The sequence below is a fragment of the Chiloscyllium plagiosum genome, chromosome 7, assembly GCF_004010195.1.
Source record: "Chiloscyllium plagiosum isolate BGI_BamShark_2017 chromosome 7, ASM401019v2, whole genome shotgun sequence".
NCBI classification, from domain to species: Eukaryota; Metazoa; Chordata; class Chondrichthyes; order Orectolobiformes; family Hemiscylliidae; genus Chiloscyllium; species Chiloscyllium plagiosum.
In genome coordinates, this window is record NC_057716.1 from 65,601,981 (window position 1) to 65,621,657 (window position 19,677).

The 19,677-nt window shown below is 40.7% G+C and overlaps 1 protein-coding gene across 2 annotated transcripts in view; it reads right to left on the reverse strand.

Moving 5' to 3' along the window:
• lrp2a (low density lipoprotein receptor-related protein 2a) overlaps positions 1–19,677 on the reverse strand; it is a 333,042-nt gene that overhangs the window by 97,338 nt on the left and 216,027 nt on the right. For both annotated transcript variants that reach the window (XM_043693942.1, XM_043693941.1), the window contains 6 exons: positions 16,814–17,330; positions 14,927–15,079; positions 12,185–12,355; positions 11,149–11,372; positions 8,925–9,099; positions 1,218–1,414 (listed from right to left, as the gene is read on the reverse strand). In XM_043693942.1, coding sequence (XP_043549877.1) covers positions 1,218–1,414; positions 8,925–9,099; positions 11,149–11,372; positions 12,185–12,355; positions 14,927–15,079; positions 16,814–17,330 — 1,437 coding nt within the window. The remainder of the gene's footprint in view (positions 1–1,217; positions 1,415–8,924; positions 9,100–11,148; positions 11,373–12,184; positions 12,356–14,926; positions 15,080–16,813; positions 17,331–19,677) is intronic.

A 19,677-nucleotide genomic window follows, 5' to 3' on the forward strand; every position in this document is an offset into this window, starting at 1 on the left:
ACGTCTGGAGAGGTAAAAACGGAGGGCTTGGAGGCCCTGGTCATGGTGGATGGAGGTGTAGAGAGATTGGATATCCATGGTGAAGATGAGGCGTTGGGGGCCGGGGAAACGGAAGTCTTGGAGGAGGTGGAGGGCGTGGGTGGTGTCTCGAACGTATGTGGGGAGTTCCTGGACTAGGGGGGATAGGACAGTGTCGAGGTAGGTAGATATAAGTTCAGTGGGGCAGGAGCATGCTGAGACAATGGGTCGGCCAGGGTGGTCAGGCTTGTGGATCTTGTACTCTATGCTACTCTCTCCCCACCCCCACCCTCCCCTAGCTTATCTCTCCACGCTTCAGGCTCTCTGTCTTTATTCCTGATGAAGGGCTTTTGCCCGAAACGTCGATTTTGCTGAAGCTCCTCGATGCTGCCTGAATTGCTGTGCTCTTCCAGCACCATTGATCCAGAATCTGGTTTCCAGCATCTGCAGTCATTGTTTTTACCTATATGGTCCTCTGTGTCTATGGCAACTTTACATACAGTGGGAATTGGAAAATGGGGGCTGGAGTACACTGTGATCCCACCAACAAGCCAAAACATGGAGTTCTGAAAATTTTAACTTCACATTCTCACTTACATATCTAGGTTATGACCAGAAGGTGTCAGTCAAAATTGGAAGGTGGTCAGGCTCTTAGTGAAGCTCCTAGAAACCAAGGAAACCGTTCAGAGAAGGCTTACCAGACTCATATCTGGAACGTGTGCGTTGCCTTATGTGGAAAGGTTGGACAGGCTAGGTTTGAATTGGAGTTTAGAGTTTAGAAGAATAAAAAAAGTGACTTGACTGAAATGTAAAAGATCCTAAATGTACAAGACTGGTCTTGGCAAGGTAGATGTTTCTTCATGCAGGAGAATGTAAAACTAGGGATCACCATTTAAGAATAAAAGTTTGCCCATTTAAGTTAGAGACGGGGAGAATGTTTTTCTTACAGAGGATCTCAAATCTTTGGAATTCTTATTGTCCAAAGACAGTGGAAGCCAAGTCTTTGAATATTTTAAAGGCAGAGGTAGATAGATATTTGATAATCATGCAGATGAAAAGGTCATTGGGATAGTTGGGAATGTGGAGTAATCAGATCATGCACAATATTATTGAAAGACACAGGCAGCCCAAGGGACAAGAGGCCTACCTCTACTCCTCCATTTTGCCTTTATGTTGTATCAACAATAAGAAATGCTTACTACAAAGTACAATGTCTTCATCAGATCCATCTGCACAATCCTGATAACCATTACACAAGGAGTTGGAAGTAGTGCAGTTTCCATCATTGCACTGAAACTGTCCAATTCTACAATAATGGGTTGGGCAGGTTGTAGGTTCATCTGATCCATCCCGGCAATCTTTCTGTCCATCACATTTCCACCAGATAGGAATACACCTATGACAGACAAAACAATGAAGTTTGCCTTTGTATATGTGCAAATATGTTCAAAACAAATGATGTAATGAAAACTACTACTAAAGTCTCAATATTTGCAATAAAGCTTCATGAATAAAAATGTTGAAGATTGAATAATGGAAGAGGACAGAATTTATAAATTCCTACTTCTGAATAAAGTCACCCTTTATTCATACATGAACAGTCCTTGACTTAGTACTGCCTCACTCTGACTCAGCTATCAGAGTGTTACTATCTCTGTGATTCACCTTTTTATCTGATTAACAGCTCCAATCAGCGAACACATATTCTATGAGGTCCAGCATTCAGAGAAAAACTGAGATAACTGGCTGAAGTTACCAAGGCGGTATGGTGACTCAGTGGTTAGCACTGCTGCCTCACAGCACCAGGGACACAAATTTGATTCCATCCTGGAGTAACACTGTGTGGAGTCTACGCATTCTCCCAGTGTCTGCGTGGATTTCCTCCAGATGCTCCAGTTTCCTCCCATAGTCCAAAGATGTGCAGGTTAGGTGGATTGGCCATGCCAAATTGCCCATAGCGTCTAGGGATGTGTAAATTAGGTGGATTAGCCATGGGAAATACAGGGTTACAGGGATAAGGTAGGGGTGGGGTCTGGGTGGGATGCTCTTCAGAGGGTCAGTGCTGACTCAATGAGCCAAATCACCTACTCGCACACTGCTGGATTCTATTGTATGGTGAAAATAAGTTTCACCTCACATTATAATCAATGGGATTAAAGCAAAGTAACAGTACAATACAGCCACTCGAAAAACATTCTTTAAAATGATCCAAGTGAGGTTATTAGTTATTGGGAACAAAATATGTCATCTTAAGCAAAGCAAATGTGCAACAAGTCAGAAGTACATGAATGGCATACTATGCAATGGACTAAGAGATCAATGGAGTAATTCTGAATATAAATTAAAAGTGATTTTGATTGTTTAACCCATAACTTAGATTTAAAAGCCTGGCTACCCAACTCCTTGAGCCCCCCACATCTTCCATTCCAAACTTTGGTATTTCCATGCCATTTCAGAATGTATACATTCTGCACCAAATTAATGAACCCCACAAAACCAATTTCACATTTTAAAAAATTGATTTATAAAACTTTCTTATGTTACAAAGCTGTCTCATTTTTTTAAAAAGCTGTTCCTTTTCTCAAGGATACTGTGTCCTTGTTTTCTTTCCAAAGGGGTCATACAATCCTCCCAGATCGAGATGACTAGTTTAGTACAGAGATGAGAAAGGATTTTGAGAGGCCTTTTGTTTATTTGTAAACAGATGAGACTTCAGGCCAAAGTGGTCATGTTTTATAAATGACCTGTATAATGAAAGGGGAGTGGTCAGCTCTCTAGCTGAGCAGTTCAGTCCAGAACTAGTTAGGAGTTCAGTTGTGTGTAAACAGGCTGCAAAACTCTCTCTCTCTCCTTTTGCCCTTCTAACTTCAACCTGTAAGCATTTGTTCCATTTTTACTGTTTTTAAGGGAGTTTGCTTATTGGGACTGTTATGTATATTCGGAACAACATAATTAAGTCTACCTGAGATAGCCTGAGTTATATGAGGGTTCTTTATTCTGTTCTTTGTGTTTCATTGTGTAATTTTGTGAAAACATTTTTATCTGTTTTAAAACCTGGTAGTCAACCTAACTAACTTACTCTGGGTAATTTTTACTGTATACTTACTGAAACAAATTGCAAAGTTATTGTCTGGGCTGTCTGCTTAAGAATGTTTTGAGTGGTCTGGCCGAGTCCATAACACTTAAAACAGTCACACTTGCAACAGCCTTATAAAAGTGACCTTTAAAAAAAATCAACAGAAGGAAATGCAAGTGCTTCACACCTCTTATTTGTATAAATAAACACTTGAGCATTTGAGGAATAAATCCAAGAGAAACTTTCAGTCAGGCAATGATTACCCTTGAATACATCTATTTCAACACAGTGATGGACAGCTGCTGTCACAGAATGAATAATGAAACTTGTCTGAAAGCCTAGTCACCCATTACTCTGTTGGAAAGGCTGTGACCCTGCTAGATCGACAGTTTTTGTTACCATGGGGTTCACTGGCTCCATACAGTGTGTCAACGAGGGGATTGTGCATGAACACACTATAGGTTAGCATACAGTATTTGCAGGACTTTGGAGGAGGGTAGGCAAATAGACATAGCTCTGTTGGGACTTAGGAGAGCCATATCAGGTTGGTGGAGAGGAATAGGGCAGAATACTACACAAGGTGAAGACCAATTGAACTTATCTTTCAAAATGGTTCTGTCATCAAGGCTATGGTTCACAACATTTCCGAGGGGCTGTGAACCATGACCACTTCAAAAAGCTGGCCTGACTCCACAAAATTTCAGAGATGTCTTTCCCTGTTATGGAATTGGCCAGGTCGGGAGTTCTTTTTGTATCAGCCTAAATTGGGAATGCAGATTGGGGTCAAGAATCCCAGAATCAAATCTCAGCCACCAGTTTTAAAAGATCAACAAAATCTCCAGAACTCCCTGGGGAATCGAAGATGGAGGATGGGAAAATTTTCTGGCTGTAACAGCTGCTCCTTTTTTGAGGTATTTTAGGTGCAGGAGGTGATTTCCTCAAATTCCAAGAGCAGCAATCACTGTTTTATATGTTGTTGCATTGTTTTGGAACTTTGGGAATAAAAAGTCAAAACAATGACAGTTTTAAAAGGGAGAAGAACAGACAAAGGAAGCACATGGTGAGGTCAGTGCATGGTGAGGTCAGTGCGGGAGAGAGAGAATGAAACTGACTCTGCCTTTGCTGTTTGAATTCGCTGGACATCAGAGTGCATCTGGGAAAATTAACAAACAGTGAAATTCACAACTGATCTTGGAGGAACTGTTGGACGAAGTTCACAGCACAGAATCAGATAAGTTAATCGTTGTTTTAAGTGCAGCCTACAAAAAGTCTGCAGTAGTGAGCAGAGTGGGTTCTTTCTCAATTATATGTTTTTGGAGCTGAAAATGTGTTGCTGGAAAAGCGCAACAGATCAGGCAGCATCCAAGGAGCAGGGGAATCAACGTTACAGATCAGGCAGCATCCAAGGAGCAGGGGAATCAACGTTTAGGGCATGAGCCTGAAGAAGGGCTCATGCCCGAAACGTCGATTCCCCTGCTGCTTGGATGCTGCCTGACCTGCTGCGCTTTTCCAGCAACACATTTTCAGCTCTGATCTCCAGCATCTGCAGTCCTCACTCTCTCCTATATGTTTTTGGAGATATGTCTCTTGATTAAACTTAAATATAAACCATAAATATTAATTTAACCAGGGGCAGTGTTTGTAGAGGAATAAGACAATGTTATTTTCTGGGTCTGTAGATTGTGAAAGAGCAAAAGTGGCCTTTAGTAGAGTGATATGTACTTCTTGTCAGACATGGGAGTTTAAAGAGAGTTTAAGGTTTACTGCGGATAATACATTCCATAATTGCTTTTGGTTGCGAATCTTATCAGATCGAATGGATCGGTTGGAGAGACAGTTAGAAGCAATGAGGAATGTGCAACAGCAACAATATGTTAATGGATGGCAGTTATAGGAATGGGGTAAAGTCTCAGATACTATCACATAGATGGGTTAACTCCAGGAAAGGTAAGAGAGGTAGGCAGCTAGTGCAGGAGTTTTTTGTGGATATACCCATTTCAAACAGGTATACTGTTTTGGAAAATGTAGGGGGTAATGTATTCTCAGGGGAATGTTGCCCGAACAGCCAAGTTTCTGGTATTGAGACTGGCTCTAATGCAATGAGGGGTACATTGGGTTCCAAGAGATCAATTGTGTTAGGGAATTATTTAGTCTGATGTACAGACAGACGTTTCTGTGGCCAACAGCGAAAAAGCAGAATGGTGTCAGGATCAAGGATGTCTCAGAGAGGGTACAGAATGTTCTCACAGGGGAGAGGGGCCAGGAAGAGGTCATTGTCCACATCGGAACCAACGATATAGTAAGGGAAAAGGTTGAGATTCTGAAAGAAGATTACAGAGAGTTAGGCAGGAATTTAAAAAAGGAGGTCCTCGAGAGATCACCTTATTGGTACTGTATTATAGACCCCCTAATAGTCAGAGGGAAATTGAGAACCAAACTTGTAAAGAGATCTCAGCTATCTGTAAGAATAATAGGGTGGTTGTGGTAGGGGATTTCAACTTTCCAAACATAGACTGGGACTGCCATAGTGTTAAGGGTTTAGATGGAGAGGAATTTGTTAAGTGTGTACAAGAATATTTTCTGATTCAGTATCTGGATGTACCTACTAGAGAAGGTGCAAAACTTGACCTACACTTGGGAAATAAGGCAGGACAGCTGACTGAGGTGTCAGTGGGGGAGTACTTTGGGGCCAGCGACCATAATTCTATTAGATTTAAAATAGTGATGGAAAAAGATAGACCAGATCTACAAGGTGAAGTTCTAAATTGGAGAAAGGCCAATTTTGACGGTATTAGGCAAGAACTTTTGAAAGCTGATTGGGGGCAGATGTTCGCAGGTAAAAGGATGGCTGGAAAATGAGAAGCCTTCAGAAATGAGACAATGAGAATCCAGAGAAAGTATAGGGAATGCTGGATGACTAAAGAAATTGAGGGTTTAGTTAAGAAAAAGAAGGAAGCATATGTAAGTATAGACAGGATTGATAGAGTGAATCCTTAGAAGAGTATAAAGGAAGTAGGAATATACTTAAGAGGGAAATCAGGAGAGCAAAAAGGGGACATGAGATAGCTTTGGCAAATAGAATTAAGGAGAATCCAAAGGGTTTTTACAAATATATTAAGGACAAAAGGGTAACTAGGGAGAGAATATGGCCCCTCAAAGATCAGCAAGGCAGTGTGTGGAGATACAGAAGACTAGGGAGATACTAAACAAGTTTTTCACATCAGTATTTACTGTGGAAAAGGATATGGAAGATATAGACTTTGGGAAATAGATGATGACATCTTGCAAAATGTCCATAAATCAGAAGAGGAAGTGCTGGATGTCTTGAAACACATAAAGATGCATAAATCCCCAGGACGTGATCAGGTGTACCCTAGAACTCTATGGGAAGCTAGAGAAGTGATTGCTGGGATTCTTGCTGAGATATTGGTATCATCGATAGTCATAGGTGAGATGCCGGAAGACTGGAGGTTGGCTAATGGTGTGCCACTGTAAGGACAAGCCAGGGAACTATAGACGAGTGAGCCTGACCTCGGTAGTGGGCGAGTTGTTGGAGGGAATCCTAAGGGACAGGATGTACATGTATTTGGAAAGGCAAGGACTGATTCGGGATAGTCAACATGGCTTTGTGCATGGGAAATCATGTCTCACAAACTTGATTGAGTTTTTTGAAGAAGTAACAAAGACGATTGATGAGGGCAGAGCAGTGGATGTGATCTATATGGACTTCAGTAAGGCGTTTGACAAAGTTCCCCATGGGAGACTGATTAGATCTCATGGAATACAGGGAGGACTAGCCATTTGGATACAGAACTGGCTCAAAGGTAGAAGACAGAGGGTGGTGGTGGAGGGTTGTTTTTCAGACTGGTGGCCTGTGACCAGTGGAGTGCCACAAGGATTGGTGCTGGGTCCTCTACTTTTTGACATTTACATAAATGATTTGGATGCGAGCCTAAGAGGTACAGTTAGTAAGTTTGCAGATGACACCAAAATTGGAGGTGTAGTGGACAGCGAAGATGGTTACCTCAGATTACAAGAGGATCTTGATCAGTTGGGCCAATGGGCTGAGAAGTGACAGATGGAGTTTAATTCAGATAAATGCGAAGTGCTGCATTTTGGGAAAGCAAATCTTAGCAGGACTTATACACTTAATGGTAAGGTCTTAGGGAGTGTTGCTGAACAAAGAGACCTTGTAGTGCAGGTCCATAGCTCCTTGAAAGTGGAGTCACACGTCGGTAGGATAGTGAAGAAGGCATTTGGTATGCTTTCCTTTATTGGTCAGAGTACTGAGTACAGGAGTTGGGAGGTCACGCTGCGGCTGTACAGGACATTGGTTAGGCCACTGTTGGAATATTGCACGCATTTCTAGTCTCCCTCCTATCGGAAAAAATGTTGTGAAACTTCAGAAAAGATTTACAAGGATGTTGCCAGGGTTGGAGGATTTGAGCTATGGGGGAGGCTGAACAGACTGGGGCTGTTTTCCCTGGAGCATCGGAGGCAGAGGGGTAACCTCATAGAGGTTTACAAAATCATGAGGGGCATGGATAGGATAAATAGACAAAGTCTTTTCCCTGGGGTCTGGGAGTCCAGAACTAGACGGCATAGGTTTAGGGTGAGAGGGAAAAGATATAAAAAAGACCTAAGGGGCAACTTTTTCACACAGAGGATAGAAACAAGGCACATCGACCCAGCAAGTCCACACCGACCCTCTGAAGAGTATCCCATTCCTCTATCACTCTACATTTAGCCCTGACTAATGCACCTAACCCACACATCCTTGAACACTATGGGCAATTCAGCATTGTCAACTCACCTAACATGAACATCTTTGGACTGTGGGAGGAAACCAGAGCACCTGGAGCAAACCCACACAGATAGTCGCTCGAGTCTTGAATCGAATCTGGGTCCCTGGTGCTGTGAGGCAGCAATGCTAACCACTGAGCCACAGTGTCACTGTTACTTTAGTATGCAGCCTTTTACCACACTTCTATGATTCTATGATTCTAAATTAGAGATACAATTGGTTTTCAGTGAAGATGGAACAAAGATAAAACGAAAAACTCTGATAGGATCAATGGCAGAAGAGGTTGAAATGACAGAAAATACATTCTTTCTGGGTCAAAGGGAATTGGGCAAGGAAAGAAACAAAAAATGTTCCTGGAGCAGGTATGCTACTGGCTGAAAGAGACAAAGTAACTGAAACAAATAGAAGAAAGGAAAAAGGATGGGTTTGTTTAATTCAATGTAAATTCAACCTTTTAAAACTCTTGATTTCCTCACAAAGAATTTCAGATCCTATTTTTCAAGGGCTAACTTGATCTTCAAATGACAGCAATGAATATCCAACCTGAGATCCAAATAAGAGACCTTTATCAGAAAAGGCATGCCTTCAGAACCTTCCCAACTCTGCTTACTTGGGATAGCACGGTGGCTCACCAATTAGCACTCATAGTGCCCTGGACCCGGGTTCAATGCCGCCCTTGGGTGACTGTCTGTATGGAGTTGGCACATTCTCCCTGTGTCTATGCACCTCTCCTCCAGTTTCTTCCCACAGTCCAAAAATGTGCAAGTAGGGAGAATTGGCCATGGGATATGCAGGATAAAGGAATAGGGTAGTGGAATGGGTCCATTATATTTGAACTATTCAGCTTTTCTTTCTTGAAACAACTGTAACAGCATTTACCCTTTTATTAAAATCCAGTCATAATTAAATAAAACTGAAAAAAAAGGTGAAATTCTGAAACACAAGCAGAAAACACTAGAAATATAAAAAACACTGGATCGGAGTTGAAAATGCAAAGAAATAATAATGCAGCATTAATTATTGTACCTTTCATTGTCAAGACATCTATACTGTGTACTTGTGCACATGGGGATACATTGAGTGACGCTGCCAGACTGCTTAATGAAGTTATCTGGACATTCACATGTGTGACCTTGACCACCTTCTGCTATCAGACATAGGTGGGAGCAGCCACCATTATCTTTATCACATGGATTGTTTGCTAGAAAGAGGAGAGGTATAAAAGTAACTGTTAGCAAAGAAATATCTTTCAATGAGCATACAAGGAAGCAACTAATAAACAGTAATTGGAAATGTGGTACATGGCTGCATAATAAAGTAACTGTAAACATGAACAGCTTTCACTCGCTCAGCTTTGAGAACAATCAAAATGCAGCTTTTTAAAAGAATAAATAAACATTCATTCTTACAGAGAATCTGATGAAACTAAGCCAAAGAAAGAAGGCCACCGAGGAAGATGAGGCCGGGAAGAACAAAAAGACCAAAGAATGAAGACTATGACATAGACTATACAACTGGGGCCGATGAACTGAATTAAGATGATTTGGAAAGTCAATACTCACCTATCACTACAGGCTAACAGAGGAAAGATTACAAGAGGGAGTTTGACAATGATCATCAGCAATACAAGTATCTACAGCTGAAACTTATGTTATTAACAAGCAATTTTCCCTATCGGACAGGGAGATTGATGAGACTGACGATGAGGCGCAGTACTGGGTTGTTGCTGCTGAGTATATTAGACGAAAATAAGTGAAGAATTCTACTTATTGTAGGGCAAAGAATCATCAAAATGCTGACTCTAATACAAGAGCAGCTCATTATCTGAGACATCTGATGGACATGACTATCACAATTTCATTTATTTTCTTTTTACTGCTGTCATTCCTTAATACGTTATACTTTCCGTGGATTGGCATTTTGCTTCACTGTTCATTAAGAAGAAGGGAATGGGCATAAAGCATGTGGCTCATCCTATTGGGGCAATTTATTAGCATGGATTAACCATGGTAAATGGACAAAAAACACAGCCAGAGGTTGACATATTATTAAATATTAAAGAAATCAGTTAAATCAGTCATGAACATTAATGTCTCATGAACTTGATTGAGTTTTTTGAAGAAGTAACGAAGAGGATTGATGAGGGCAGAGTGGTGGACGTGGTCTATATGGACTTTAGTAAGGTGCTCGTCAAGGTTTCCCATGAGAGATTGGTTAGTAAGGTTAGACCTCATGGAATACAAGAACTAGCTATTTGGATACAGAATTAGTTCAAAGCTAGAAAAAAGAAAAAGGGTGGTGGTGGAGGGTTGCTTTTCAGACTGGAGGCCTGTGACAAGTGGAGTACCACAAGGATCGGTGCCTGGTTCACTACTTTTTGTCACTTACATAAATGATTTGAATGTCAACATAGGAGGTATAGTTAGTAAGTTTGCAGACGACACCAAAATTGGAGGTATAGTGGACAGTGAAGAAGGTTACCTCAGAATGCAATCAATCTTAATCAGATGGGCCAATGGGCTGAGGAGTGGCAGACAGAGTTTAATTTAGATAAATGCAAGGTGCTGTATTTTGAAAAAACAAATCAGAGCAGGACTTAAACACTTAATGGTAAGGTTCTAGGAAGTGTTGTTGAACAAAGAGACCTTGGAGTGCGGTTCATAGCTCCTTGAAAGTAGAGTCACAGATGGATAGGATAGTTAAGAAGGCATTTGGTATGCTTTCCTTTATCGGTCAGAGCATGTTGCAGCTATACAGGACAGTGGCTAGGTCACTGTTGGAATATTGCATGCAATTCTTGTCTCCTTCTTCTTGGAAGAATGTTGCGAAATTTGAAATGGTTCACTCAAGGTTTACAAGGGTGTTGCCAGGATTGGAAGATTTGAGCTATAGGGAGAGGCTGAATAAGCTGGGTTTTCCCTGGAGCAACAGAGTAAAATGTGGGGAGTAAAAAGACAGTACAACTCACATTTTTATTGCTATTCATCAAGTAATTTCAGTTCAGAATTCTAAACTACTGTGCATGCACAGCCCTAACATATGCAACCAAAATATAAAAATTGAGAACAGTATTATAAGACAAGTTGAATAAGTCATACCAATAAAACATGCATCTTAACTGGTTGAATGTTCAGAAGTAATTAATTAAGAAATTATTATTCATTCCAAAATGTGACTTGTAATGCAACGTGGAGAATACTTGAGCTACAAAAAGCTCCAATTTACATCAGTCTTAAAATTACTTACTTACCAATTGGCTGTCTGTATGGGTGATATACATGGATGTCAAAGGGCCGATGGGTGGTATTCACCAACAACACTCTGCCTTCTCCAGTGTATTTATTTGCTTTCTCAACTGATTTTGTGTTCCAATCAGTCCAATATATTGTATCTTCAAATAGGCTAATGGCAAATGGGTGGCTTAGGGTTCCACCAAATACTGTGTGCCGATGGTTCCCATCCAGGTTGGAAAATCTATAAAAATCAAACCATCAGAAGGTCACACAATCAACCAGTAAAATGCTTCCAAGCACTGAACTTTCAATGATAATTTTAAGGACTTTTTATATTAAACTAGTCATCACAATTGGTTTAAAAGATTAAAGAAGTGACAAATATGGAGAAGTGTGTGGCTTAGATTACTGCAATCTTATAGAAGGAAATGGCAGCTGTCATTTCACAGCACAGAAAGAAAATTAAATGCAACTATTAATAGAAAGCAATGCAACAAAATATATTCTATGTTCCATTTTTTGATACAAGCTCAAATTTACCTTGAAACCTACGTCAATTTATTTTCCCACTTTTGTATCTAAACAAACACAAGATATCTGCAACCATTAACTTGCTAAAAACATTTCTGGGTAAAGGCTCTCTGTGCTGGAATGCTGGAAGTGATATGCAATTTTTGATATCCCAGTCAGATATTAATGAAGTGTGATAGATTCTAGTTAAAGTCATAGATCACCAACTGTTTGTTACAAGGGGCTGTAATTATTAATGTACAGAATATGCCAGTTATTTTAAAATCAGCTCAATTAATAAATTACCTAAATGGACATAGTTAGTATTAGTGGCATTGCTTTTTTCATTGCGGTGTATCCTTACCAGAAAGGCAAATAAAGGAATAAGTCATTAATGGTAAGATTAGAGCGATGGCTATGTCATTCTTCACGCTGTCCAGGAATATCTTGAGTACTATTCTTAATTTAAAATGTGATCTATTGTATCATCCCAACACTTTGTTATCAAAATTAAAATTTGCAAGAAACTTTAGAAATACTTACTCAATATAATTCAGATGAGCATCGGTCCAATAGAGTTTATCATTTGTGTAGTCAATGGTCAATCCATTAGGCCATTCCAATTTTGTGGTAACAATGGCAGATTTGTTTTTACCATCCATACCTATGCGTCCAATATATGCTTGATAACCCCAGTCAGTCCAGAAAATATATCTGCAGAAAGTTATAAAAAATGTAAACTCAAATCAAATTTTATGTTGTCAATTTGCAGCATGACAAGAATTTCAATCAACTCAATAAAATTGTTAAAGCACATTTTATTTTGCTCTAAATAGAAGTTCTTACATAACATGGGCAGTTGGATCTGTTCCCTGCATAGAAGGTGAGTTCACATGGTTGTATTGTCTGCCCAGTACCAGCGTGCCATATCTGGTCTGGAGTAACTTGATGTATGTAAGATTGTGAACCATGTTGACAAGGTATATGTAGAAATGAGGTTTCCTCTTGTGGCTTAATCCAGAACCAGTGGCTGTTTTTCAAACTTAAGAACTGCTCTATTGGGCCAGAGATGAGCAGAACATTCTTCTTTCAAAGGGCTATAGGCGTTTAGAACTCTACCTCTGTGAAGTCATGGGTTTTGAAGATTTTTAAGACAGATGTAGATAAAATACTTGTTAGCCAATATAATCAGGAGTAGTTGGGAATTGTGGAATTTGAGACACAAACAGATCAGCCATGATCTTAATTCATTTCTTGCGACAGTTTATGGTTTCACTTTCAATTTGAGCAGGCATCTCACTACAAGTGCAAATTGACACAGGAATGATGAGCAAGGTATGATTCAGATCATTTGGTCAAGTTCACCTTGTACAATGTATATTTGCTCAATTTACTGTGTTGGCTTCACAATTGTTAACTAAACATAGCTGTGATGAAAATTACAGTAATAAAGTCTATTGGCATGTTTCCATAATGTCAGGAGTTCCAACAAAGAGGTAATGACTTCCTTGTGATTGTGCTTCCATACGATTGTGGTTGGTGAGAGAAGCAAGAAGAGTTCAAATAGGGGGTGGCCATTGTTTCCGGAGGCCCCAGATAGGGCACGGTTTGCCCAATTATGACCCCTCCCCCAGCAAATCCAAAGGACAACCCCTGGAATTCAACAGGTTGTCTCCTCACTCTCACTGCTCATAAAATGCAAGTAGTAATAGGTTTGAACCATGAATTCATCACTTAAATTTGTATCTAGTTTGGTGCCTGAGCTTGCTGCCTACCAAGTCTATATCTTCTAAGCACAAAGTGTTCTACTGTTTGACACGTTTATCCTTGCCTGATAACAAGGGTTGGACTTTCTCGGAGAGTTTTGGTCACTCACCCAGATCAGTTCAATGGTTAGTGAATGGCAGTTCAAGGGTTAGGGTCAGTTTTGTCAGGGGGAAGAGATTGAGAGAACTCTCATTGGTCAGAGGCAAGCTAAGTAACTGGTTGCTACCTTTAAGCTGCTAGTTGCTCAGTTATTTATTGGCAGAGGAAGGAGTTTCTGGACAGCAGAACTTCTGTGTCCATGAAGTCAGGGCTCAGCAAAATTCCAGAGAAGCTGAGAAGATAGAGGGAAGTAGAGTTCAGAAAAACCCTTGTTAGTTTAGTGCAATGGACAGTGGGGGAGATAGAAGGTCATAAAAAATATGTGCTTGTTACAACTGAGAAATATTGGAGCTTGGAGAAATCTAGGAGCAGTGACAAACGAGTGAAGTTAGGTTCCTAAAAAGGAGCTGAAATTGTGCCTGTAAGTACATATTGGAGTCCAGCCTCGGGAATCTAGTGGAATGTAGATATATGGGAAGAGATTGAACTACTAAGATGTGAACAGTTATTGAAGCAGTCAACAATGAGGAGAGGGAACTTTGTGAAGGAGAGGGAACTTTGTGAAGGAGAAAACATTGTAATGCGAGTTTTCACTGGCAGCACCTCTACCATCTGAGTTGGTTACTGAAAAACCTGTCTTGACTATAACTGCTATTTGATGTGCTCTGTGGTACGTTCAGCCACTGTTTGTCTGTTAACTCTAATTTGCCTGTTTATTGTGGATGTTAGAGTCTAATTTCTAGATTTATTATAATTTGTTTTACTTTCAATACTTCACATACTTATCAAAACTGTTAAATCTTGTGGCTTTATCTCTCAGCCAGCACATGGAATCTCAAGTTTGTCTGCTTTACACAATAAAAACATTTCTGGTCCTGAACCAGATCATGATATAATTTGGAACCATTGGCCTCTGAGCAGAAGTAGCCATTCTCTGCTTCCCTGCTACTGGCAGAACGCTATGGTTCTGAGAAGGTGATAGGCAATATTGTCACTATCCTACTCCAAATATTTCCCTGGCCATTTCCAGGTCCCTGCTTCCTAGTCCATTCCTTCTAGGCACATTTTGAATGAATAAACAATTGAATACTGTGCCCCAATCTCACCAGAATAGTTGTGTATCTGTATAGGCTTCAATAATTTAGATTTGGTTACTCAGAGATGTTTCAAAGGTAGTGCTCTAACATATCAAGAAACATTTCAAAGTTTTTAAAAATTACATTTTGAAACATGTAGTTCAGATGAAAACTTCATCCTTGTCAATATGTAAAAGAATTTGAGCAGAAGCCCATGACGATAAAGCATTCTCCAAAATCATGTGTCATTGCACCAGTATCACCAATTGTGCCAAAGTAGAAACTCTAGCCCTTGATGTGATTTTCTTTAAAAGTATGGCTAAACAATTTTAGGTTCTCTTACCCATATTTTGGATAGACAGCAATAGCTCGAGGATTCTCAAAGCAGTAAATATTGCTTGTATCCACACAGCGATCGGCCAGCATTTTACGGAACCTTCCATCAAGTTCAGCAACATTAAGGCAATTTTTAAACTGATCAAGCCAGTAGAGCTTCCTGCAACAAAAATAAAAACTCATTTGACTTGCGCCAAAGACAATTTTCAACATTTTTCAATATTAGCGCATACACAATAAATTTGGATAAATATTTTAAAAGGAAAGATTTTCAGAGTTCTGGAGGAAAAAGGGCAGTCAGACTAATTGACAATTCATTCAGAGATCTGGCATAGCCATGGTGGGTTGAATGACCCTCTGTTGTATTTTTTTATGCTAGTACATCAGTAGGTAATACTGAGAAGCAATTGATCTAACGAAACAGCAATCAATTGTCTAGAGTATACAATAAATACATTTTTAGAAATTAAAATGTAAGGAAGTTGACAGGGTTAAACTTATTTGATTCTGGCCATGCCCCTTTATTATTAGCCTTAACCTCTCTCACTATTCCCCACCAAATATTCAATGCCACTGTTAACAAAGTTTCAACTGATTCCACTGCATCTTTAAACATATATAGGAAAAGAAACATAAGAGCAAACAACTATGGATGCTGAAAATTTGAAATAAAAACAGAAAATTGTGTAAATGTTCAATAGTTCTGCAAGTATCTGCGCAGAGAAATCAAAATTAATGAAGAGATGCTATTAGACCTGCTGGTTTTTGGTTTTATTTCGGAAAAGAAATATCCAACTGACTTACAAAATAAAGGGGATTAAAACACTCAAATCTCTGTTGGTTCACTCATTTCACTGCTTGTATATATTCACAAGCAAGTAGCATTGTAACGTTTCAAGTGGTTAAGAGGTCATACTGTTGATGGAAAACTACAGTAGTGTTGAAGTTTCTATCACGATCTGACAATAAATGTGCTGGCATGCTCTTGTGAATTTAGAGTCACCTCCCAGAGATGTCTGGAAGCTTAGAATAAACTTCATGATCTGAGCTCTTAGTGGAGACCCACACTCAAAAGGAATACTGGGAAGAAAAAGAGCATAATGGCATCATACTTGCACTATCTGTGCTCCCTATAACCACGATTCAATTATTAGATCCAGAAACTGTTGAAGTTACCTCCTTATTTCTAGCAATGAACATTCATAAAAATCTGGAGAAGTTTTACATAAGCTACTGGTGGCTTCAATTCACTCTTCAGAACAGATCAGAAGTCCGCAGCATGCAACACTTGAGCTGTTAATGAATATTGTTACACTTTCATCACCTTCAAATATTTGGTTTTGTTTACTGTTTTATTTACTATAGATTGAATTCTGATGAATATTTCTTAAAATGTTTTATGTCCTTGCAGAAAGTATGATAAAGGTCACATTTTTCAGTAATAATAAATCAAATCAGCTTAGACATGATTTTATTGAAACGCAGACCAGATTCAAAGGGCTAAATGGTTTACTCCTGTTCCTAGTCTATATGTTCAGTAATCCATCTCAGGTTAAGCTGAAGCGATGCCCAGTAATGTGAAACAACCTGACAACTAGTTTTGGCTTCACTCACTATGGAATCGATAACTACTACATAATTTTAAAAAGATTTTTTCTGACAATGTAATTTCAAACTGAATACTACCCATCATATCCATTTGATATTACAAGACACAACAGAATGTCTTTACAAATCTTTATTTAACTTTGGGATAATGAAAAATTATTCAATCCTTAAAAGTCTGTGTTAAATTAAAACCAGTTTTAACAAAGGCTGAGTCTATTGTACAGTTTAGTTTGGAAATAATAACAAGCATTGGTTCCTAAACATTGCAACTGAATAGTTATAATACCTTCCAACCCAGTCAACAGCCAGGCCTTCTGCACCTTGTATATCATGGTTAATGATAGTTTCCTTTTTTGTTCCGTTCAGGAACATCCGTTCAATAATTCTTCGACCCAAGTCAATATAGTACAACCTTTGCTCAACTCTGTCAAAGTCCAATGCCACCACATTAATGAGCCCTTGTTGAACAAGAGTATAAATTTCCCCATCAACAGACAGATTACGTATGTAGTAGCGATTACTGAAGAGGAGATAAGGAGCAATATTGCTGTTTTGGCGACAACTTCTTCCATCAGGTTCTCGAAGATGTCCTGGGGCACATTTGCAGATGTAGGAACCCTCTGTGTTTTCACAAATCTGACTGCAAACAGCCGGTGTTACATTGCATTCATCAACGTCTTCACAAGTCTGTTGATCACTCATGAGATGGTAGCCAGGGTTACAAGAGCAGAAGAAACTAGTCAATGTGTTGGTGCACTTGTGTGTGCAGTGATTCAGTGCAGGATCATTGCATTCATCAACACCTGTAACAACATAATCAGAAAATGCAAAATTATTAATAAAATCGCAGTTCAAATAGCTTTCTATGGAATGATTATTATTTAAATTATTAAATACACTATTCTTATGAACCAGAGATAAAATAAATTTGAAGATGAGTTTTTTTCATTTGCAAAGTGCCAGGTTAGTTAAATAATTTAAAATAAAGATATAGTACTATGATTTACTCCAAAATTAAAATCACTTCTATGAGGAGGCTGAATTCCAAACAACCTAATAATAAAGTGCATAAAAAGGGAATATACTGTTGGACTGTCAGGGTAACTGGAGGCAGGAATTATGGTATAAAATCTCCAAGGACATATCTACCCATAGCAGCAACTCCCGAAGAGAGTAGGTAAATCAAATTTTGTGTGACCTGGAAAACTGTCTAACATGAATCTGACAAGTTTCAGTGAACGGAGATATAGATAAAACACTTTAAAATTAATGGCTCAGCTATGAACACCAGGAAGCTTTCAGATTCAATTTCTAAACAATAGTGAACTAATTGATCTCAACTTGGAGAGGAGTTAGGACAAGGGTGTTCTCATTACCAGAATTGTCTTGGACTCGTGAAAGAAATATCATTTCAAATTTTGTGTTTTTTTTTTAAAAACAACCAGTATCTAGCAATCTCCTGCTGGAAATGTATAGAATGGGTGAGAATATGGGGATGTGTTTGTGTTAGCAGCTCAGGTAGGACAGCACACAAAATCTTCACACATGGCAAAATGAATCCCTCTACGCTCCTGGGTTAACAAATTCAACACACGGCGAGACATCGAACAATTCTTCCGCCGCCTTTGCCTCCGCGCCTACTTCTTCAACCAGGATTCTCGCCCACCCTCTGACGACCCCTTCTCCCGCCTCAAACACATCCCATCCACCTGGACACCCCGTGCTGGCCTCTTACCCGCCCTCGATCTCTTCATGGCCAACTGCCGCTGCGACATTAACCGCCTCAACCTGTCCACCCCTCTTACCCACTTCAACCTCTCACCCTTGCAATGTGCAGCCCTCCACACCCTCCGCTCCAACCCCAACCTCACTATCAAACCGGCAGGCAAGGGAGGCGCGGTGGTAGTTGGGGGAACCAATCTTTACATTGCTGAGGCTAAACGCCAGCTCGCGGACACCTCCTCCTACTGCCCCCTTGACCATGACCCCACCTCCCACCACCAAACCATCATCTCCCAGACCATCCATAACCTCATCACCTCAGGGGATCTCCCATCCACCGCCTCCAACCTCATAGTCCCACAACCCCACACCGTCCATTTCTACCTCCTGCCCAAAATCCACAAACCTGACTGCCCCGGCCAACCCATTGTCTCAGCCTGCTCCTGCCCCACCAAACTCATCTCTGCATACCTCGACATGGTCCTGTCCCTCTTAGTCCAAGAACTCCCCACCTACGTTCGGGACACCACCCACGCCCTCCACCTTCTCCATGATTTTCGTTTCCCCGGCCCTCAACGCCTTATCTTCACCATGGACATCCAGTCCCTATACACCTCCATCCTCCATCACAAAGGCCTCAAAGCCCTCCGCTTCTTCCTTTCCCGCCGACCCAACTAGTACCCTTCCACTGACACCCTCCTTCGAATGACTGAACTGGTCCTCACTCTGAACAACTTCTCTTTCCAATCCTCCCACTTCCTTCAAGCCAAAGGAGTAGCCATGGGCACCCGTATGGGCCCCAGCTATGCCTGCCTCTTCGTCGGATATGTGGAACTGTCCATCTTCTGCAGCTACACTGGCACCACCCCCCCCCACCTTTTCCTCCGCTACATCGATGACTGTATCGGCACTACCTCGTGCTCCCACGAGGAGGTTGAACAGTTCATCCACTTTACTAACACCTTCCACCCCGACCTCAAATTTACCTGGACCGTCTCAGACTCCTCCCTCCACTTCCTAGACCTTTCCATTTTCAATCTTGGGCGACCGACTCAACATGGACATTTACTATAAATCGACCGACTCCCACAGCCACCTAGATTACACCTCCTCCCACCCTGCCCCCTGTAAAAACGCCATCCCATATTCGCAATTCCTTCGCCTCCGCCGTCTCTGCTCCCAGGAGGACCTATTCCAATACCGAACAACCCAGGTGGCCTCCTTCTTCAAAGACCGCAATTTCCCCTTAGACGTGGTTGACGATGCTCTCCACCGCATCTCCTCTACTTCCCGCTCCTCCGCCCTTAAACCCCACCCCTCCAATCGCCACCAGGACAGAACCCCACTGGTCCTCACCTACCACCCCACCAACCTCCATATACATCGTATCATCCTTCGTCATTTCCGCCACCTCCAAACAGACCCCAC